The sequence below is a fragment of the Chelmon rostratus genome, chromosome 11, assembly GCF_017976325.1.
Source record: "Chelmon rostratus isolate fCheRos1 chromosome 11, fCheRos1.pri, whole genome shotgun sequence".
NCBI lineage: Eukaryota > Metazoa > Chordata > Actinopteri > Chaetodontiformes > Chaetodontidae > Chelmon > Chelmon rostratus.
The window spans coordinates 22,706,225-22,730,210 of NC_055668.1; the positions used below are offsets into that span (position 1 = coordinate 22,706,225).

At 41.1% G+C, this 23,986-nt stretch overlaps 1 protein-coding gene across 1 annotated transcript in view; it reads right to left on the bottom strand.

Moving 5' to 3' along the window:
- The window catches only part of cdh5 (cadherin 5), a 34,089-nt gene extending 19,593 nt beyond the window's left edge, over positions 1-14,496 (bottom strand). The window contains exons 1-7 of the mRNA XM_041947853.1: positions 13,874-14,496; positions 4,309-4,548; positions 3,681-3,960; positions 3,067-3,183; positions 2,733-2,900; positions 2,432-2,613; positions 18-131 (exon numbers count right to left, since the gene is read on the bottom strand). Of these exons, the coding sequence (XP_041803787.1) occupies positions 18-131; positions 2,432-2,613; positions 2,733-2,900; positions 3,067-3,183; positions 3,681-3,960; positions 4,309-4,548 (1,101 nt within the window). The 5' untranslated portion in view covers positions 13,874-14,496. The remainder of the gene's footprint in view (positions 1-17; positions 132-2,431; positions 2,614-2,732; positions 2,901-3,066; positions 3,184-3,680; positions 3,961-4,308; positions 4,549-13,873) is intronic.
- Positions 14,497-23,986: the final 9,490 nt, after the last annotated feature.

Consider the following 23,986-nt stretch of genomic DNA (forward strand, 5'->3'; position numbering starts at 1 on the left):
TCCTGTCCGATATTTACCTGTGCTGTGGTGACAGCGCTGTTCATGTTGTCAGCAGGAAAACGCAGGTTTCTTAGGTTTTCCCGCACTTGAACGGTGAAAGTGTAGCTGTTCGTTGTCTCATAGTCCAGAGCCTGCAGATCCCAGAAATAGAAAAATGGGAATTTAGTCCACACCATCAAAAATAAACACTTATTAAATCAGGATTTGATTTAATGTTGAGAATATTGACCAATTATGAGCATTATATGCCCAAATAGTTAAGTCCCTGTATTGACTAATATGGTTCAAATGGGCTGAGAAACACTGAGCTGGAAGACTACAGGAGTCCTCTGAGCATTGTTATCATTGTATGAATGCTGTCATCAGATCAGTGTGTTCAGCTGTAGGTTACCATATTTAAAGCAGTAAGTACACATGATTTCTCAGATATTTAGTTGTTTCCCAAACAATTAGAATCGATGAAGAACTAACCTACAAGGCTTGTCTCTACCTCTCAAACATGCATCTCATATCCATGATGCAGCTGGTAATCCCTGCTCTTCTCTGTTCTCTCACCAAAATGCACTAAACTCACTCAGCGTCTCTTTCCTTAATAACATAATATTTGTGAGGCCTAACTTTAATGTCTAACGATGTTGATGAATGCGTGAATACAAGGTGTTCCATTTGGATTGGATTCATCCTCAGAAGTGTGTATTTCCACAGATCCTGCTCCTGTTTTTAGACTGGGGACACATTGCATTTGCACTTTTTTTTATGCACTCAAATGCATCTCCTATCTTCATCCTCAGTGCATTTACACCTGCGTCTGTTCACCAAGGAAAACTGTCAATGCCAGGTGAAAAAAGGCTCTAAATGTCACGACTCCACTGAAACAACCTGGTTAAGCTCATACTCTGGATTTAAAAAACACATTAAAACGCCAACTTTCTTCCTCCATGTTAAACATGTTACCGTGCATGAAAATGCCTCATTCCTTTCATTTTCTCAACATCTGCATGAATGGAGACTTGCAGAGTGTTACGGATACACTTTCATGTCAACAAATATACGGCAGCAAGCACTGCTTACTGTCACATTTCCGCTTATCATTCCTTCCCCCTGTATTAGAAATAACCCACTGTTCAGTTGAATGTTTTTTTTTCTGGTGGACTGTTTTATCTGTGGATGGGACACCACAGGTAGACATATTCTGTTAACTGGATTATTCATGGTAACAGGGATACTCAGTCGCAGGGTATCAAAGGCATGTGTAAACAGCTTAACAAGAATAAGACCTTAACCGCAGTGTGGCTGTTAGCTGGCTTACTCTGTACATGTAAACACAGCCGGTGAGAAAGATGAGAAGGGCTACAGAGCTGAGGGGCGAGTTGAGCAGAGGGAAGATTGTTGTGCGATTCGATTCCAGGCCAGCATGGGTACAGGCTATTACAGAGCTCATTTCATTAGAATACATTTTCGGCTCTCTGATGTCCTAAATACTTTATCTGAAGAGCTCAATCCAGTGAAGTAAACCTGCTAGAATTCCTGCAAGCATAAATAGCTCTCACAACCAGAAGGAGGCCAGAACATTTGGGTTTAAATTCCACGTTATACATCACTTTACGTGCAAAAGCTCTCACATTTGACATTGCAATTTTCAATTTTTTTTTTCACTTGTATGTCGGGAGGTATAACCAGAAAACATTTTTTGATGCTTATGATGTTGATGATGCTGACATGTAAATATATTTTAAATTTTCTGGATTTAAGCAATACTTACACACTAAGAACGTAATATGATCATCAAATCACAGCTTACGATTGGGGCTGGAGCGAGTGTGAGTATGTAACACTACCTAAAGCATTTACATTTAATTTTGAATCTATAGTATATGTATTGTCTCCAAAATTGCCAGTTTTCCACTGATCTGAGTCTGTTGTAACAGCTAAACAACAAGTGTTGTGGTTGAGAGCATGTGAAAACAAGTTAGCCCGAAAAAAGCTAAAAGCAATAAATAAATGGCTGGAATGTCCAGTTTCTGCCACGTTGAGAGGTAGTACAAGTGTATGAATGCAGACATGACCACGAGACAAAAAGCCTAAACATCAGCAACCTCCCTCTGCTGCAAAATGCTACCAAATAATGCAGTGATGCCATCGTATCTTTCAAAGAGGCAAAATGAAGAGGTGCTTGGGCCCATCTGATAGAGCTGGGGGGGACATAAAAACAGCTGGGAACCACTGCTCAACTCACAAACTGCAGACAGCAAACATGGCAGCAGATGTACTATAGCTGGAAATATTAAACATTAAATCAGTATTTCAGCTAAAGAATCAACTCCACACACAGAAAGCAAAGGATTCTGGGGCTGATTTACAAACACAGGAATAAAAAAGACTGTATCCTCGAAATATGGTCTATTCATTTGTTGCCATGTGAGCCTCTTACCTTGTTGAGCATGACGTTGCCGTCCTTGCTAGGGCTGAGCACAATGTTAAACACTTTGCCAATGTCACTTGGGATGGTGAAGATGGGTTCCTTGTTCTGAATCTGATCTCTGTCCTCCAACTCCAGAGTGCCTATCTTCTCATTCAGCTTGTGGTCCTCTGGAACCTGTAGTTCATATGTCTCTGCAGACGGTTTGACATAGAGAGTTAAACATGTACACATACAAGCTATCGTGAATAATTAACATATAACTTAAACACTGCCACAGATTTTCATGTTAATGTAGCACTCTGCTGCTTACTTCGGGTGAAAGAAGCGATGTTGTCGTTGGTGTCGGTGATGGTGATGATGACAGAGGTGGTGGCTGTGCTGCCAGAGGCCATTCCTCTCATGTCCTGAGCTTTAACCACCACCACATACTGACTCTTGGTTTCCCGGTCGAGACTGTTTATCTTGCAGCTGATCACACCTGCAGAGAGACAGACAGACAGAGAGAGTGTTATCTCTCAGGTCAGCTCTGACTCATATTCAAGTAAAAATAGCTTGTGCCTCCTCCGGATTAACTGGCTAAAGAAGAAAAAGACATTGTAGCTGCAGGATAACAATGATGTTGGACGTCAGTGCAGCGAGCCCACCTGTGATGCTGTCGATTTCGAAGGCAGAGAGGTCTTGGCTCAGAGAGTACCTGAGCTCTCCGTTAGCAGTGGTGGGGTCATCAGCATCGGTCGCCCTCACCTCAACTACTTTAGTTCCTAGATGAACATAAACGCAAAAGGGAATTTGCATCATCAATAAAACCTCAATGTGCAGTGTTTAGTGCTTTTCTTTATTGAACATAATGGCTGTTTAACTGATTAATGCACTGTGATTATGTGCTAATCTTGTGCTGTTCAAGTCAGCAATGTGCCTTTTTTCACCGAGGGATGTGCTCATGAATATGACAGGTGTTGACATTATGTTTTGTTTTTCACAGACTTTTCACAGTCCAGTCTATTTTTAATCAGAATTATCACTAGCTAGTAAATGTCAAATTCATACTTGCAGTGATGGAAACTTCGTCCAGCAAGCGTTTGCACCATTTATCGTCTTGGCAACACGTTTTTATCGCCTTTTGTGGGTTTTCTCATAAAAAGAGTTTGTGTTGGTTAAACAATAAATGTAATATAAGGCTATATGAGCAAACCTAAATTGACTACAATCAACTATTGATGACCTTTCAAATAATTGTCCTTACAGCTGCCCAACTCACCTATCATGGACCTCTCCATAATGGACCCATTATATACTATGGGAAAAACAGGGCTGTTGTCATTGATGTCCGTCACCTGGACAACAAAGTCTCCAGAATCCTCAATCAGCTTCTTGTTCCCATCATACATCCTGGCAGTCAAATGGTACAAGCTCTTCTCCTCTCTGTCCAGGGATCTGGTGACAAACAGGTCTCCTTTGTGATCCACGGTGAAGATTTCGTTTGCTCCTTCGCCTTCTATTATAAAACTCTTCACCTCCAGTCTCTGGCTCGACTTCAGCTGTGAAAGGAGAAAAAAGGAAAACGGCTGACTGTCTCCTACTTTTTAGCGTTCTGTTTTTTTGTCCTAGTTGGAGTGAGGACTCAAATCAACAACTGCCCAGCAAATTTCCACAGATAAACTGAGTATTCTAGCAATAACACTCACATATTTATAAAAGAGCTGGTTGGCAACACGTTAATGCCCCAGATTGTTGGCATTAACAGCATCAAACTGAATGAAAGTGACAAATAATACATATTTTCCTTCCCTTCAGACAGCCATGACGAGTAGATTATTGAACATTTAAAGACCAAACTGTAGAAGTTAGGCCCAGAATCATAAGGAGGAATCTTGTTGGATTGTTACCTGTCCTATCTTGTAGGCGATGGGTGCAGGTTTCTCCTCCTCCACGTAGAGAGAGTTCCAGATCCACTCTCTCTTCTGCCTGAACAGGACTGGATGAGTCTCCTTCTTCACAATCTCAACAGGGCCTGGTTTCTCTGCTTCCACCACAGGAAGGCCCGAATCTTCGGCAGCGGCAAGTGAGACGAACAAGGCCATAGTGGCCATAAGCCCCATAGCCCACAGCTGGAGCCGAGCCATCATCTAGCACAGAAAGGGAGGAGGAATGAGGGAAGGAGGGGGTAGAAAGCGGTAAAAGAATGAATCAGGGCGAGAGAAGGAAGAGGCAAGACCGGAATAAGCGATGTGAGGAAGCAGAGATGAATATGAAGGGAGAGGAAATGAGAGAGGAGAGAGGGAGCAAAAAGAAGAGAGAGGAGATCACATTAAAACCACTTATCAGCCGTGGACAGACCCCTTCACTGTGCCAGGGTGAGACTCAGAGTGAAGGCCAAGGACTCGCCGTCCCCTTACAGTCTGCCGCTGAGCTCGAGGTCTCGCTATCATTTAGGACCAGGGCTCTTAAACCTTTTCAGCCTGGGACCCAAATGAAACATTTAGCCTCTCATCATGGGACCTGGGCTGAGGCATATCACTACTGTGGTCGTATGGGGATCTATTAAACATAGGCCTGTGACCCATTTTAGGTCCTGACCCACTGGTGTAGCATGAGAGAGAGACAGACAGAGACAGACAGACAGTCAATGAGAGGAGCTGACATTAAAACCACTTAAGATGTCTGTCTTTATCAGCCATTAGAAAGGCCATTTTCCATAAAGGGACTGTTTGACATTTAGAATTTTTGATTGGTATTTCTTTCTCTTGCTTTAATACTGCACATCAAATTGTGGAAAAAATAAAGGGGTTTTGTTGCTCAAACCAGTTTGTGAAATCTAGGATTATTGGGTCATTTTTGCAGCTTAATTTTAAAGTCAAACATGATCCTGTTTTGACAGACATGACACCCTCTCCAGTGTTTCAATAAGACAGCGTTTGCATGACAAAGGTCCCAACACCGACGGCTCCGGCAAATCAAAAGCATGCAGTGGTTCAGCAGAAAAGGTTGAATGTGGCTCAGCTTTTGCATTACACAACGTCATCTGGCAACAAGACTGCACTGAATAGGCCAAAACAAATAAGCAAGGACACATTCCTGGTGGGTGTCTTCTATGGAGGATTAAACTATTTGCAATAAATCAGTTGTAAAATCTCACACTGTGCAGTGTTTTGGCACCAGATACACCTTCAAACTAACACATTTATAACTCTTAGTGGATTTTGCTGTCCCACCTTTACTTATAGCAACAAGTCCACACGCCACATCACAGCTCTGTGAGGTTGTAACGTTCAACCAAAGTGCTGAACGGATTGAATTTTGACCTAATGGTGGCACTGGGTATCACCAAAGCTCACAAAGAACATGATTGTCTGCATCAGAATTTAATGTCAGTCCCTCCAACAAGACAAAACACTCAAAACCACAACTACAGACCTGCTGGTGGACCTGTAGGAGAAGTCTTTAGGATTCATCCTCTGGAGAACATGAATGTCTGACAACTGCATTTTTTTCTAATATTGCACAATGCTGAAAATGATGACAAGCCAAAAATATGTATCAAACCCACCATTTATAGAGACACAATTGAGTTCAAAGGCTGACTCACTGACAAACTACTTAAAGCACAGTATCTCATAACATCAAGGGTGTGTGTTACATCACCAACAACACTGATGTGGCGTGCGATGTAACACACAAACGAACGCACTAAATTGTCTGAAGCTAAGAATATAATTCATATTGAAAATGAAGTTTGGTGGAATCACATATAGAAATTTAAACCAAACTGGCACCTCATCTGATTTATGGCTTTTGAGCGATAACAAGTCGGAAGACGTTTCACTGCCTTGCATCATTTACCCCTGCCTGCGAGCCATTTCAGGACTATTTAACCAAAATAAAATGTATATGGCACACAAACAGCAGCAGCCTAATAAACTTTAGCTTTCCCTCTTTCTTTCCCGCAGTCTGACCCTCTCTGTCTGTCTCTCTGTCCCCCATGGTCTTGTCTCCCCCCATTGGGCTCTATCTAATAAAGCAGAAATGCCAGGGAAATAATCTTCAAAACATTTTAGTCTATATGTGCTCTGTACTCCAGGAGATATCTCAGCGCAGCCCTGTGCCATCCCAGTAGACAGATTAGTGCATTTTATTGTCTTCCAGCCATTAGCAGCATGGAGGGAAGAGAGAGATTACGATGAGGGGATTAAACGGGCACAAAGTCTTCTCCCTCTAATGGCCTAATCTCGTATTCTGCTGACCTCCCCTGACCTCTTCACACGGCTCCCCACAAATCAGCTCAAACAAAGACTCAACAGTTTTTCTGGCCTTTAGTTCACATCCTTTTGTTTGGGTTTTAATTTTCCTGTTGTTTTTTGCTTTGTTTAGTGTCTTTTCAGCACTAAATTAATTAAACAGAAGTGACTCTGAGAGTAAGTGATTTATTTCTCTGTGCCTCCAAATGCCATGGCAACTGCCTACATCGCCTCTATCATCAACTGCCATTTGGGAAAAAACAAAAAGAGGGAACCTCCAGTCCCCAGGCCATATAGGGCCATGAGATCATTTGAACCACCATGACCCACAAGGCAATTCATTAATACAAAAAAAAAACTATTGCTTTTTTCATCTATAAAGAAAATAATATAAAATAGCAGGCTAACACTTTTCCAAGTGGTCCCTGAATGCAATACACACGTATCGGTTGATATCATGTAAATGCATCATGGCACCTGTCAAAACGAAAGTAGATGTGGTGTCGTGTCACATGCTAAAATGGATGAGCAGCAAGGACAAATGCTTTTGGATAAAGTGGGATAAAGTGGGATAAAGTGGGCAGAGTTTGGGTGCTCGAGCAGATTTTACAAGACCACATTCTGACAGAGACCGCAGGCAGGTTTTGTGGTGAGCGAGCTAATAGCTAAGAAGCTAAAACCTCATTTAGAAGGAGAATTTGTGAGGGGGTGCCTTGTTGCTGGTAGCACCAGACTATATGGTGCTATCAAGAGAAACCTGTTGTGGAAACTCAGTGATAGTGAGTGCCTGTGTGATTTGGCCTTCATGATGGACTTTACCAAGAACCTCTTAGAGCTGAACGTGAAGCTTCAGCTTCTCGGCTCTCATTTGAAGTGAAATTAAAGCTTTGGCAAGTGCAGCTGGATAGAGGAAACACTGTATGTTCCTGCTCTGCAAGTGCAAACGCTGCTGTGACACCTGAATATGCTGCTGAGTGTGAAAAACTCATGACAACCAGCAACATGAAACCACTGAGCTGCACAGCAACAACCTACTACTGAGAGCAGCTCTTTTCAAAACTGACGCTTGGAAAGACCCAGTTCTGCTTAAGACTGACTGACCCAACCCTTTAAAATGGGTAACATCATCATCATCATCATCATCACTACCATCTGATGTCAGACACCTTGCCAAAGCGAAGTACTTCCTGTCATCACAGAGGTTAGTGTGATATATGTGTTCAATAATCTAGCATGGCCAGGGATGCCACTAAGGGGGACCTGGTGGAGCCAAGGCCACCCTGATACCCTGATTCAATTGCAGCCCCCCGATGTTTGCTATCACTATGAAACATTTCTGGGGGTGCCACTGAGTATGGCCCTCAAACAGTTCGTAGCTCTTGTCTAAACCATCACAACAAGAGGAAAATTAGGATGTAAGGAAGGAGAAGGGCTTCTCCTTTTAACTTCAATTAAACTTGTATCACACAGATAAAATATTAAATTTCATATAAATAAAACTGACAAATCATATTTCTGAAAAGTGTGAGTTGGTTGGATCTTACACTTGACAGTCGATGGTCTCCTCTAGCGCACTTACATCCTCAAGATCATGTTTTGCAAAAACATTTTCCCACATCACAGAAGCTGATATTAGCTGAGTTCATCTGGTTTCCTCAATCATTCCACACAGCGGCTGTTTAAGACCAAACATGTCTCCCGACAGTGTCCTTCTCCTCATCCTGCTTAACCTTTACTGTCGTCAGCCCGCATCCTTCCTCTCAACGCGATCTGGACAAACACAAACCATCGCAGTCTGTGCTGTGCATGTATGTTCTCACGCAGTGCCTTCCAAAAACATGGGAAGAATGGAGTCCTTAAATGACTTTCAAGGAGGACAACATCAAACAAAACAGAATCTGTAATCTTTATCTTTAGACCAGTAAACACATTGTAAATTGTAATTGTGATTTACATATTTTAAGCAAACTGAGGAAGGTTTCAAAATGCAAACAATGTGGATAAATACTCATGACAGTTGAGTAAAAGGGATGGCTGTTTTATCCATGTGAGCACACAGGAAGCATTTTTCAAACTTAGAATTGATGAGATAAGTTCAGGTGTTCATCTGATCAGTACTTTAAAGTAAACAGGTGAATCAGACATTTGTTTTTAGTTCTATTGCTGCTCGTGCTATGTGGTGATTGGTGGAATCCAAAGAGATGTAAGAACATATGAGTCAATGTTACCCAATAAAAAGTTTCGTATCTACAGTAACATGTTAGGAAAAATAACATTTCTGACCCAGAAATTCACCAAACATTTGCTATGGCAATATTAGTTTTATTGGATTAATAATAGATAATGTTTTGGCAAAATGGAGCTTTAGCCATCCTGGAATATTATGGAAAAATATTTTTGTATGAAGAACACTGAAACATTTGAGATGCAGCTTTGCTCAGAATCCAGCCAGACTTTTTCCTCGCCATCACACACGACATCTTACTCACACACACACGGTAACATCCTATGACTGGCTCACACACACACATTCATGTCTGTGAGGGTAAATCCGTTGGGGGCATTTTCCTTAAAAGGGCATTTTTTAAAACTGCATTTCCGTGTTCGGCGGGCAGCACCTTACTCCTTCCCTTTTATCAGCCACAGGAAGTGTAAACACAATGCCTTCTGGGAAATGCCGTCGGGTGTGTTAATGAGGGGTCATCATTAGTTGGTGGACACACCCTTCCTGGTATTCAGCTGCTGACTGCACGTCTGCGTGAGTTTCTGTCTGTCTCTCTGCTTCTGTCTGTCCTTCTGTCTCTTGCTGTCTCACACTCTTGTCCTCTCTTTACTTCCTGTTTCTTTCTTGCTCGTTCTTTCAATCATTCCTCTCCTCTTAAATTTCTCTGCTTCTCTCTCATTCTCTCTCAAGGTGAAAGCTCCACCTTGTTTTTCAGTCTATTCCTGTCTCCTGTCTATCATTCCTCCTTTTTCCTTTTCGCACCTTTTCTTCTTCACCTCTCCTCTTTTTCAGCCCTGTCACTCTCTCCACCTCACCTTAAAAGTAGATTTAGCACCTTAAAAGATGGTGTGGAGGATAAACTGACCGATGCAACCAGACTTTTTAGTTGCAATTTACGTCCAGTTCCCCATGGAGGATATACAGACCGATGTATGGAAAGTGACAGAGGTATTGAGTATGATCGAGAAGATGGTAAATGGTGTTTAGATTTTTGTTCACACCTGTCATTTTTATTTATGCCAGTAGTCTTATGATAATCGCATCTTTTAATTTTCCTCTCAACTGCAGCTATACATGCAAATCTCACTTCAGGATTAAAGTTATTTATGGCCTCATTTATCAAAGGCATCTTTCAGAGGTACGAAGAATAAATAACATCCAGGAATATCTGTAATTACATCTGTACATTGTCCGCAGGCAAGGGAGTGTGTGTGCGTCTGACGGAGGAGCAGAGATACAGTTGTCATTCTCCGGGATGTTTTGTGACTGGCAGACAGGTCTGACCTAGTTTCACTCAACCAAAGGCTAAAGCACAGAAACGAGTCAACAAGACTTCATAATCCTGGCAGTTGCTGAAGGGTCGTTGAAGTTCAGGCACAAGTCTGGTTGAGCCGATTCTGTGTTTTAAAGACAGAAATTGAGATTCAGCTCATGGTTTTCATGATGAAATCTAAGGAGGGACAAGGGATGTATTCGTCTTTTTTTCCCCATCTGTAATCACCTGCATGTCATTGAGCGTGTCTTGGACACTGGTGAATGGTGCCTCCTCTTCCACTGTGTTTGACACTTTGCAACTTTGCATCATTTGCAGGAAATGCAACATCAAAATAATTTCTTCTAATTGAAATTATATAAATATGGCTAATTTGAGCATACAAGAAGACTCTAGCCTGGTCCCAGAGCTCTGAATCTCTCATTTTTAAGCGACTCAAATAGGTGTGCTGTTGTGCTCTCTGATGGTTCTTTACTCAGTATGAAAAGTTAAGTTTTTCTAGATGAAAATAAAGATTAGGGTCATCATCTTCTAATGCCAGAGCCAGAAAAATGGCAACAAGCATGAATTGATTGATGCATCTACAGTCCAGTTACAGAAACAGCAGCTCTTTATCGACATATTTCTTTGGTTGGTGTGAAAAACACTAACTGCTGCAGGTGTCAACCCAAACCGACGTCACTCTCTACTGCCTGAAAGGAGCAAACTAAAAACCTCTCCGTCTGTCAGATATGATGGTGTAGTTTTAAGTCTTAGCATGACTGGTTCGTCAGTTAGTGAGTCTGTCCATCTGCCCATCAACACTCTGGTCCAGAGTGTGTGTCTTTGTTCTGGATTTTGACGGTACCCAGAGGACGATTCCTAAAGCTCGTGATGACCCCCTGAACTTAGAGCACCTTTATCAGCATGCTGAGGCCCCAATGTCCACAAGAAATATCAAAACGTCTGCAGATAATCATCTCATATATTGAGCTCCTTCTTGCTCCCCAGAGGAGGAACATTTTCCATTTTTGACAATCTTTCAGCATTTTTTAACATTTCAAGGAGATCCCCGACTGGACTGCATGATGTTTGTGGCTGTGAGGCTACCCATGGGCCCCAGAGGAGGAACCCTGCTGGCTCTGATGATCACATGACCTTTTCTGTAACACCACACCTCACATGAACATATGTTGTTCATCCTTTCCAGCACTTTCATATGAACACATCAGCCCCTGTGAGCACTTGAGAAGCTTCTGCCTTGAAGTCCTGTTACATAAAGATCTGTCTCGAAATTATGTGTTTGACACAGTTTAGCTAACTTTAGTCCAGTTTTTGTACCCTAAAACCAGGGGTTTGTTTATTTGCCTGTATGCGGCACAGGAAGTGATTTCCCAGGCTCAAATCTGTGGTGCAGGGCTGCTGAACACTGCAGTGTATGTCTACTGTTGAGATTAAAACAGGTTTAATCACAGAACAGCTTCTAACAATCTGTCTGCCAGCAAGTCACACCAGGAACTGCTACTACACACACACACACACACACACACACACACACACACACACACACACACACACTGTGTCCTCGCTGTCATGTCACAGAGTGTATTCATGCCCTGATTGGTGTTCTTGCATTTTCTACTTAATTCTATTTTCTTCCACAATCAAACAAATCAGATTTTATTAAAGTGAAGCCGCTATGAATGATGTCGGGCAGCTTGAAGACCGACAGTAATGACCAACAGTCATCTGAAAGTAATTTAAAGCCTAGCGTGTTATCCACATTGGCTCTGGCTCAGCTGTCAGCCCCTGTCTCTGCTGAAGGCTAAATTTATAAACTACAGCACCCCGAAATACTGAAAACCTTAAAGTAGCACAACTATGTGGGATTAAGATTTTCTTGTCTGCAGATTTTCTTGTCCATTCAGAGCATACTGAACGATCTGAAGGGACAATATAATTCATGCACATTTTGTTCAAGCAGTTCTATTTAAATCATCTCCAACCAACAGATCACATCTGCAGGTGCTGCTGATTGGCTTTAAAAAAAAAAAAGGAAGTAATCTGTCCCATCAGGCCAGTTTGCATCATTTGGCCGCCTCATATTCTTTATATTGGACTGAGGTGGAGCTGAAGCTATGGGCCAGTCAAGGTTGGCTTCAAGTACATGAAACAAATTAGTGATAAATTTCATTAGTTCAATTTTATTCTCCTTTTCGTCCATGGATGATTGTATGTCCCTACTGATCTATTCTCTGGTTATGGGATGTAAAAACTGGTTTAAAAATGTTGATAAACTGAATTAAAACTTGTTCAAGTGAATACAAGTATTCTATAAAATACAGAATACAGGTCAGTCACTGAAAATAAAACCCTAACTGGGTCTTTCAGTTGTAATCAGCGACTTCAGCCGAGCTAACATCGCCACAGCTGGACAGCTTGTCAACCACTCTGACATATATCTGAATGAATGAATGGCTCTAATCACGAATCTTCTGTGTGTGTGTGTGTGTGTGTGTGTGTGTGTGTGTGTGTGTGTGTGTGTGTGTGTGTGTGTGGGAGGGTGAAGTCTCCCAGATGGCACCCAAAGGATTTTCCCTGATAGTTCCCTCTCCAGGAATTAGACCGCTGGGTTTAGTTGCATCAACGGCTTTGGACGTAACTACCAAATCAAATCACCTCTGTCACTCCGGGCCATGGATCCAGATCCACAGAGAACATCCTTCACTACAGAGTATAGTCACATGCACAAGGGAGGACAAAATAATGGAAACGCTTCACAGTGTAATGGAATCCAACTACACCACAAACTAGAGCATCAGAAATCATCAGAACAGCCTCCAAAACAGCATCTCAACAAAAGCTGTCTTCACAAAAACAGAATTTATTGAGATTTTATTGTGAAATGTAGCTTTGTCCACCCCTTCATGTGATGTTTGGCATAAGCAGATGAGGAATGAAATATTGAAGTGTATAGCAGGGAAGTCTTCAGCTGACAAAATGACACCACTCAACTGGCAAGATCTTGCCTACTTTGGAAATATTAAATGGTGTCATCAATATTTTATAGCCACACCAACTTGACATCAAGTTGACAGCTGCAGGAAAAATATGTTTTCTCCTCTATGTGGAACTCTTCAAAATGAACAGCTGACGACCTCCTGGTGGATTTAGTCTGCTTTTAATTTTTTTTTCCCCTCTGTCCACAGATCATCCTGTATCGTCTTAATGGTCACAGCAGTCTGTCTTCAGGAATGACAGTTCAGCCTCTGGGGGGGAACAGTGCTCAATTACAGCATTCAAATCTACACCGAGCTGTCCGAGATCATTGGCATAACATATGTGAACAGTGACGGTGGTCGACAGCCTGTCCTTAAAGGGGTTATAACCATCATTTCAAGTTATTTCGGTCCCGTCTTCGAGACAGTTTGGCCGGTATTCATGAGCGTTTCACCCTGGAGTGACTGGGAAAGTAGCCTGGAGCGTTTTCAAAGGATCTGGGTTACATTTTCTGGCTATGCTGCTGCATACTGCTTTTCAATCAGAATGAAATGTAGATTCACACTCCCACTTGCTGAATGGGAAAGCTCCGGACGTGTCTATCTGTACATTTGTAGCACCTACTCACATACTCGTTCACCAGGCGCACGTACACACACATAACACAGTTGCGCAATCAGTATTTCCCTTTCGATTTTCCCAACCCTGAGACACAAAAATGTAAGAAAAGGAAAACTTACCACACAGACAGAAAGTCCAAGCCAAGCAGAGTCTTAACAGTTGATCAGACCTTTGTTCTGGTCCAAAATGAAGTCCAAATCCTTCCAGGTGCTCTTCCTGCTCACTCACACTGGGGTTATACTTTATTAATGTGGCAGGTTGTGGTAGAAATTAGTGGCTGGTAGGTGGTCGGATGCTCAACAGGGAGTAAAACCACCTCCTCGCTCTCGCTCCTTTTTGTCTGCTGCTGTTTGTGATTCAGAGGGAGAGCAGCAGGTGTTGTTGTACGAGCAGGGATTCACCAGGTTTCTGTACAAATCCCTTTCTGGACGGTGGAACACAAAATAAGACACGTCTGCGATGATGAAGTATAGGTTGATTCCTCTTGTGAATGTATCCCAGAGATGGACGAACCTACAGTGCAACAGATTTAGGATCAAAAACCAGAGTTCACTCAGGAGGTAAATGCTGAGATATCGCTCTGTTGAGTGTTTTTTCTCAAACAGGTAAAAACACCAGTCACTCCAGCTCTAAAGTTTTTACCCAAAAATGTCACCCTCTTTTCCCCCCTCAGGTTTTTCCTCAGGAGTCCAACAGGTTTTGAGTCTCTCTTGCTCTTTTTCTTGCTGTCGCCTCTGATGTGGTTTTCTCATCCAGTGGCCAAAAGCGTTGAACCACAGCTGTCCGACCACAGTCCTCTCTCACACAGGTCACTGCCCACTTCCTCTTCCTGTTATTGTGGTCAGTCTTCTTCGCTGGTGCTCCCTGCTACCGCTCCTTTTCCTGTCCTGGAGGGGAAAACAGAGAGGCGCAGAGGTACGGAGAGGGGTACGGGATTGGTGGAAAGACAGAAAAAAGAAAGAAGCAGAGAGGGAGAGCACATATGTCAAAACAGCTCAGAGATGCTCGGAGAGGCAGGGAAGGCAGCCGGCTCATGTTCATGAAGCAGATGGAGTGAGTGTGTGAGGGAGAAGAAGGGAGGGAGGGTGATGGGGAGTAAGGTGAGAGAGGCGTTACTTCTCAGTCCTTCTCAGAGAGAGAGAGAGAGACAGAGAGTGGGGGAGAGATTTATTATTCATGTGTGTGAGAGAAGGATTAAGTTAAACAGGTTATTGGGGATAATCCTCAGAGATTTCCCCACATGAGGCTAGTAAATATTTCAGACTTCGGCGGGTGAGTGTGTGTGTGAGTGTATCTGACAGAGAGATCTTGTCTAAGCTGGTAAATGAGATGAGTCGGACGCCCCGCCACACACACACACACACAAACTCCATCTATCTCGCCCCCCTCCTCCTCTCTTCAGGGGGGAGTTGGTCGCGGGTAATTTGGCGAATTGGGCAGGAAAGCTGGCTGTGTGTTTTTACATGAAACCTCTCCTGTGGCAACAGCAGTCCTGCCTTTCTTCTCCACCTCTATCCCTCCCTCTCTGTCTTTCTTCTCACTCTCCCTCTCTGTGTTTGCTTGCAGTTTCAGTTCCTCTTTACATACAATATTTTCAGCACATCTGGGAACAGTGCTGCCTGACATCAACGTGACAAAAATCAGCGTTGGCTTTGAAAGCTCCTCTCTTGTTGCAGCGGCTGTGGTATGTGCAGTATCTCACTCTCAGAGGTGTGATTGGTCGGAGCCATGGCATTACACAAAATGTGTTTTTTTTTTCACTACAAACTGAAAGATAAAAAGCTTTTTTTTGTTACTGCCTTTCAAAACTCTCACAAAAGGCCACACGTGCCTTGATCACATCTGTACAGCTATTTTTTTTAAATGGGTATTTTCCCCTCAGTTTAAAACTCATAAAACTTCACTTAATACTTAGAGGTTCACAACAATTCTGAATAATTAATATTAATGAATAAATGTTGATCAATTAATTAACGTCACATCTGTTGTGATTCGGCCAGCATGAAGCCGAGGCAGACGAGGCTCACACAGTCTTCCAACTGCATTTTCACTAGTTGTAGAAAACTCTGCAGTAACAACAACACTCTCCAGCAGTTAACGCCGCCATGACAACGGTGTGAATGATACGGAATTAAGATGCATTAAAACTGCATTCATCTGGGGACAGGCATCACTGTGAAAAAGATAAATGAATGACTTTAGGCCTAATTAGTCCATTATTGTTTAATATTTTCACATAGAAAAAATAAACAAAGAAAATCCATGATGATTACTGGATATTTAACTCAACAGGAAGCAGTCAGTGCTCAATACAAAGCCCACAGTCCAACTACCAATAAATGAGTCCTTATCCCGAAAAATAAAAAGTCCTCTTCAGGATCCCAGGAAGCAAACAAAAATACTCTGTGTGAGACTCAATACAACAGTTGGCCAACAAAAATAAACCCAAGTAACGCCTCTTGTTTCTTATAGTCAAGCTTGTGGCCAGTTACCAGGCACTGGGAAGCTAATCTACAATCACTCAATCACAGGACAGTCTGGACCTCTTCGACTGGTGAGTAACTAATGCTGCTATTTTCTGAATTTATTGATTCAGCTGACGTCACTGAGTTATGGGCTGAGTCTGGATTGACTTGCTGTGTAGTGAGCTTATTTTCCTTGAGCAGTCGTAACTTAAAAACACAAACAATAGGGGCTCATTATTTATTTATTTAACACCTTTCTGGCACTAGGCCCTGCAGTTAACACACAGGCCAAACGCTCTGTTTTACATGTGCACACACATACGCAGAAACATCATGTGTGTATGAATAAGAGTCCCAACATTAAGTTTTTGAGCACTGGTGGCACTATGGAGCTGTATTTTAACAAGTGTCTCCCCATTTTGTTGATTTCTTGCACATGCACAGGGATGCACATGCATGAGCCCGAGCATGTGCCAGCACGTTTCCCATGCTGCCACTGGTTTCATGCTGCTGACCAGCAGTTAGCAGCCATGAGGAAGGAAGCTTCTAACAAGTAAACATGGATGTAAACAATGCAGGATTTAAAAACATTTGTGAGACCTCAGGGATATACAGTTTTTGGTGAGTAACACTGAATGTGAATATCCTCTGCAGCTGTGCCGATGCAGAGTGTTCAAGGAAAAAGAAAGCAGGGTCGTCTTGCAAAAACTTTGAACCTGGCCGCAACAAAATGTGACCTCACTCAGAAACGCATTACTCTGACCAATCAAATACTTGCAAGGGAACATTCATGGTAGATTATTTTTGTAACATGAACACTATACACAACATTTTACCTCATTATCAGTAAGATGGAGGATATCATGCTAATCTTGTTGAGTTGCTAAATCTGTTGTTTAGTGTCAAACTCATGGATCTATTACCATCATGGTACCTGAAGCAACCAGCTCTGTTTCCCAGAAATTACCCTTACATGCAACTAATTTGCATTAATAATTAAGTTGCAAATAAAATACCTTGTCAGTAAACATACGTTCAGCATCAGCATTTTTGCAACTTTGCCAGGGTGCATTAATTAACAATTAATACAAACATAATTCAGTCAACATTATGCGTCCTTCAATATGCACTTGCTCTTGCAAATTAGTTGTATGTATGTAATTTCTAGGAGACAAAGCAACACTCTGACATTAATACACCCAGTGTGAATGTATCATCTGAATGCAGCATCATGCTGCTTCTGCCTTCCCTCTGTTAGCTTTTTATCTTTCTTTGGATATTTTTGATTGCCTCCCTTTTCTTTCTCTTTGTGTCCCTGGTGAACTGCACTTTTCTAAGTGTCATCTTGTTTTTGACAGAGAGCTAACATCTAACTTCAGGGAAAATCTTTCAGTCTCTTCACTCTCTCTCTGTCTTAAAGTGTGTGTGTATATATGTATGTGTGTGAAACTGTCATTTTAGACAGATAATGGAGAGACTAGTAACTGCGATGACAGTCGAACTCCAGAGAGACAGAAAAGTCGACAGGACAGTGACTGAAAAAAATCTGTCTCCCAACATTATTCTAATCAGTGTTCACAATACGACAATTAATACTCTTTTTTGTATGAGTACATTATTGTGCCGTACCTGTAAATCACCTTTAAATTGAGTTATATTTTATGGACTCGACGTGGGCAGAGACAGTGATGTATGTATCTATGCATGTCGAGAAAAGGAAGAATAAAAGAAATAACAAAGAGAGAGAGTTTGTCCTCATGTCGGCTGTCTGTTTACTTTCTTAAAAAAGGAGATGTGTGCAGGAGTGACGGTTGTCCCGCAAACAAACAAAACGTCACAAATATGATGGAAACTCTCCTGTTTACGCTTCTCATTTCCTCTCCCCCTCTGTGTCTCTCTGTCATTCTGTCTTTCCAAAAATCCTCATGCTCTTGGCCTACTTTCCTAAAAAAAACCCACTTTGGCACTAAAAATTGCATCCTCGCTCCACTCATGACATGTAAGGAAATGGGTGATGTTACCCCACTGGTGGTTTGACTGGAAGAATCCACTGGAAGCCGAACATCAAGGACTGGAGGACTGAGAGAGAGAGACAGAGAGAAAAAGAACGAGAGAGGCAAATGTCTGACATGACAGATCTTTTTTAACGGTGCTATATCTGCCTAAAGGGGCCGCTTTCATCATTAACACCGACAATGCTTTTGCCATGAGCCTACTGTGTTCAGATGGCAGACAAAATAACACAGAGTACCCGAATCAATATTGTAAGACGGCTGCAAGATGGGTCATACTGGGGTGAAGCGCAAAGCTAATAAAAGCTCTTAACTGCCAATAACACAGTATGACTTCAGATTTAAAGCCATTATTTGACTACACATCCAAATTTAAAGGGCCAGTTGTTCTTTTTCTATGTCTCCTTATTATTCTTGCTGTCGTAACAAGTAAATTTCCCCAGTGTGGGATCAGCAAAGTCTTATCTTATTACTTATCTTATTAATACTGTGCAGTAAGCTGCTAAACAGTAATGTGTGTTACAGAAACAGTATTCCAGTTACTCAGGATGCACAGTCTCCATTTTGAACAATGTTGTTGGTAGGAAAGAAATTAGCAATAAAAAGTGTTTGCAAATGTGAGTTTTTAATACTTTTAAATGAACTACTTTTGATTACTTAATTATTGTTAGTTATTGGCATTTTATTGTAATTGACAGCTGCAGGATCTGTAACAGAGCACTTATGTTGAATGAATTGATTATTCTCCAAACAATTGTAGTACTGCACAGCTGGAAAATACGTTTGTTGGGTTCATAATGAGTGAAAATTGTAAAAGCTACAAAAAACCCAGCTTGTTGTTTTTAAAAGGAAGTTGGTGATTTTTAAACCATTTTTAGTTTAGATGCAGTTTTGAATTGTTAAAGAAAAAGAAGCAGTTATAATTCAAATGTATTTTATTCGTGAGAAGATTTTCTTAGAAGACGTAATCTGATCTCTAGATAGGTTTGTATTTCTGCATTGAGGGTCGTACCTACGCCAGCTACATGCACAGGCTCTGAAGCATATTTGCAAAGTGGACTGTTGAGTTGACTTCCATTTGGTGTGATTCTTTTTTCCCTCCATGTTTTTCTTGCCTTAATGTTTTTGGAGATTGGAAATTGCCTGTTTTCCTCAAGCCTTGTTTCCAGCATTGTGTTTCGTCTCCTTCACCCTTTCGTCCCAAATGCTAACTCCACTCTACCTTTCGCTGCAACAATTACCATCCAACACATTGTTATCTGCACGCAGCAGGCAGCACATTCTTATGTAATCAAAAGAGCAACAGCCTGCAGTTGTGAAATCTGTCCAGTCGGTGCATTTGTATTGTGCCTTTAAAATCATGAGTTTTAAAGGAGCACATCGCTGTTTTGCTGTATCTCAATGAATTTCCCATAGACGAATAATTCCTTGCACCCACCATGTTTATCTGATGAGGCAGTCATAAGAAGAAGGCTAGCAAGACGATCTGCAGTTTTCGCGGTTTTAAAACCTTACTTTAGCGCTCCTTTTTGTCAAAATCTCAGTCTTATCTGGTAAAGAGAATGATTACAGCTCTTAGAGCTGAAATTAGTCCCTCTTGCTGGCGTTTGGCCGGTGCTTGCATCATCAGGTGTAGGATTTTGGGTGGTGAACAGAGCCTGCCTTCGACTATTGACAAGTGCAGTGGTGTATAAAGGCACGTCATAATATGACAAAAGCATAGAGATACAGCTGAGAAACTGTGAAGTGGTTCCTTAAATGATGAGAAGAGGCACCAAAATCCTCCATGTGTCCTTGGTAAATCATTTGAACCAAAGCCCGCATTATTTCACGTATAAATATGAAAGTATCAAAAGGAAATCAAGCATTTTAAGGACACAAATCAAAAGGAAGGTAGCAAATATTTTTCTAATTGAAATGACAGATAAAGATGTCTGTATTAAAAACTGAAACTTGTTTTGACCCAAACAACCGTGCAACAGTCTTTATTGAGTCGACCCTTCCCAACTTCAGTTTTATGAGAGTGGATAAGAAAGGAAGCGCAGTCTCCATTTTGTTAAATAATTCTGTCCAAGCAAAGCAGATGCCTTGTGGGAATTACGCCTCTTTTAAAAATGTTGCTCCTCAGTTGAATTCCTCTTGTCAAGCTGTGAATTCAAGCAACTAGGCCACCAAAATATTCCTGAACTGCTGTCTGTCATCAGCATTGACTTTGACTGTGTGGTTATTGTTGGTGATTTTAACATGAATGGTGACAAGCCCCATGACAGCAGCACTAAAGAACTGGGTTGTAGACAAGGATGGACTGACTCCGCATGTCAAGAGCCCACACACAATAAGGGACACAATCTGGACTTAATTATCTCCACGGGTATTAACATTTCTAAGGTTGCGGTGACTGATGTGGCTCTTTCTGAACATCCCTGTGTTTTCCTTAAGATTAGACTATCTCAGTATCACTGAAAGCACCAGTGAATTATTCATTCAGGATTCATCTTTCACATTTGCCTCAGCTTTGCTCTCAGTCAGTGACCGAGTGGATAACTTTAGTATGAAAGCTACAAATGTTATTGATGCCGTTGGCCGCACTAAGGTAAAGGTAGCCTCAGGTAAGAAAAGAGCACCGTGGAGAATTGCTGCACTGGTAAATGAATTAATACATTTAAATTAGATTTAAAAAACAAGAGTGTTGAAAAGCTGAATGCAGGTGATGAAAAACCAGCCCAGTGGCCAGAATAAAGTTGCCATTGTTTATATATCTATACATTCAAACTTTAGGATTCTTTACATTTCAGTTTTCAATTTTATATTGTGATAAGGCTACAGTTAATGTCTGCTTTAGCTAATACCACTTGGTTGAGGTTAAGAAAAGATCACATTTCGCTTAAAATACCTGTTTTTGTCACCAGAAACATGGCTAAAAATAATGATTTGCTGCTCTACCCTGTAATTAGTGAATTCAGCTCATATACATGTTCCAATAATCTGATCACTTTGATATCTTTTATAGAAATGTTGGTATGACTCATATGAAACATACAAATTTAACATATATCTTCAGGTTGATTCTGACATCTATAATGAGATCCTTTACAAACCCTCCTAAACTTCCATCCAGTAAGAAACGCAATTAATTTGTTTCATTCTTCACTGACATGACTTTGAATGACACAATCTGATCAACTGTTAAGCCTTGAGAAATTGTGCAACATCTGAAATCTTCTTCTTGCAGCCTTGTTTTCTACCTACAGGCTTTTTCAAAGTGTTTTTAAGTGCATGTCGTCAGATCTTCTGCAAATAATCAATACTTCTCTACTCTCAGTCTATGTCTAAATCACATGGTGTCCCCCAAGGCTCCGTTATCGAGCCTCTTCTGTTCAACATCTACGTACTCCCGCTAACACAGATTATACAAAACATAATTTACCATAATTGTGCAGATGAAACACAGGTGTTCGATATCACCAGGTGACTATGGTCCCATACAAGCCCTGAACAAGTCTATGATTGGACGTGCCAACATTTACTCTGGTTAAAAAAAGACAAAACTGTAGTAACTGTTAGAAGAAGGATTTGCACTCAGCTGCAGTTGCTAATGTTGAGACCACAAACCAGGCCTGGACTCAGACCTAAATTTCAGTTGCCACGTTAAGATATTTAAAAGAAACAGCCTAGTATCAGCACGGAGAATGTATGAAGAATTAAAAGACTGGTGTCTCAGTGAGATTTTGAAAAAACTGTTTATGCATTTACACACATTCAGTCGGATCTGTAATGGTGTCTTTTTTTTCTCTCTAAAAAGTCAGACAGATGCAGCTGATTCAGATTCACTGTAATTTCTGTTTTCCTGTTTATCTGTGATTTAGATTGTTTTTATTTTCTAGTTTATTTTATATATTTTGATCTAAATGTGTCTTTTTACATTACCTTGTGTTTTGTCTCTTAATGCATTTTCTCTCTTTTAGAAAGTACCTTGAATCCCCTTGCCTTGGCATGCCTTGCATAGATTCAACTTCTCGAATCCAAGGTTTAGCTTATTATTACAAGGAAATGGTTGAGCAAACTGGTTTTTAAGTGTTTTCACCTTGAAACCATTTGCATGTAACATGCATTTCAGCCAAATACAAAAAACTACTAATTAATGTGCAAGACTCTGCTAAAACCAAAGAGAGAATCAGCTTTACTTTAGAATACTCTACACCCACCTCATCTGCCTAAGAACAATGTCTCCATGCTTTTTACTGCACAAGCCAATCACTAAATAAATTCAGCATATATTTTCAGTCATGATTCATTAGTCGCGCTTAAACACATTTGTTAATCGCCTCACCATCACATAAAAGGCTGTTAGAAAAGCTTTATGTAAATGTCAGTCAGTAAATTTCAGCACAGTGATCAAAATGGTGTAATGGTTTTACAGACTTCCTCGCTGTGTTGTTGCATCAGAAGCACCATTTACTTCCAGTGGAAAGCTGTGTTTCTTTAGTTTTACCTCATCACTAGCAGTTGTTGTGGGTATTATATTATACAACATAAATATATTGACATTATATATCAAATTCAGTACATACTTTTGAGCTTACATATTGAAATTTCTAATATCGTGCATGTCATAGGAGGAAGTTTGTATTCCATTTGGGGAAGAATCAAGTCAAGTCTGTCCTTACAAGAGAAACAAACTACCCCAAAATGACATATGTTTACATTCGAAATGACAACGCCCTCTAGTGGCTGTGGTAATACTGATCAAGTTTTACTTGTTGTAACCTGACGACAAAGTGAAAACCTAAACCTTAACTAAAACCTAAATCCAACTAAACAGTAATCCTAGCATTGTCACATCATGTATTAGATTTACTGTATTTTTCAAGGCCCAGAGAAATGGACACACAGACAGGAAACGCTTCTAGGTGTCGTTTTGGAGGATGTGGTCGAACAACATATTTTGTCGTTTAGTTTTGGGATTTGTTGCAAAACTCATAGCAACAGGTCGTCCTCCATAAGCAACGCTCCATAAGTTCCACCATGATTAAGCAACAACATGGAGTAATATATGGACTGATGCACGAGCGTTCAAAGACATGGGACTAACCAACAGTTAACGTCAGTCTGACATAGATTTGCTACTTATCTCCACAGACAGCAGTAAAGATTTTCCTCTGTGCCATCACTGTCTTCTTCTTTTTTAGGTAAAATAACAGGAAACACAATAGAGAGACAGAAACTGGCTTCTCCTCTCATTGAAGTTGGATAATGAATTATAAGATCAACAAAATGCCTTAAAGATGTTGCGGCCCAGGATGCACCATCCACAGGAGGAAAACAGAGCCTAAAAGAAGAGTTAGGCTGTTCTGCCTGACTGCCTCAGGCAAACTGTGGGTGCCCTTCATCACAACAAACAATTTGGAGCAGATCAGATGGAGTTGAATATGGATGATTTGGTGTTTGTTTTTGCGTCTAAAAAGCAGAACTATCCAGCTTTCCCTTATGCTGTCAGTCAGGTCTTTCTGGAAGTTCACTATGAGAGTTATGTTACTCGAAAGCTCTCCACCTGTCTTTGGCTTCTCAGGCTTCTGTCAAGCTGTAATTGAGAATAATGGAGTGGATTTTGAGTATATTGCTTAGTTTTACTAAAGCATGTTTGTCACAGCCTATGAAAGGGATGGAAGTCTGAACTAAGAATCAACACTGGTCTGCAGCAGCTTGTTCTCATTCCCTTTCTAAGATGAGGTTAATGTTGTAAAATGGTCGCAGT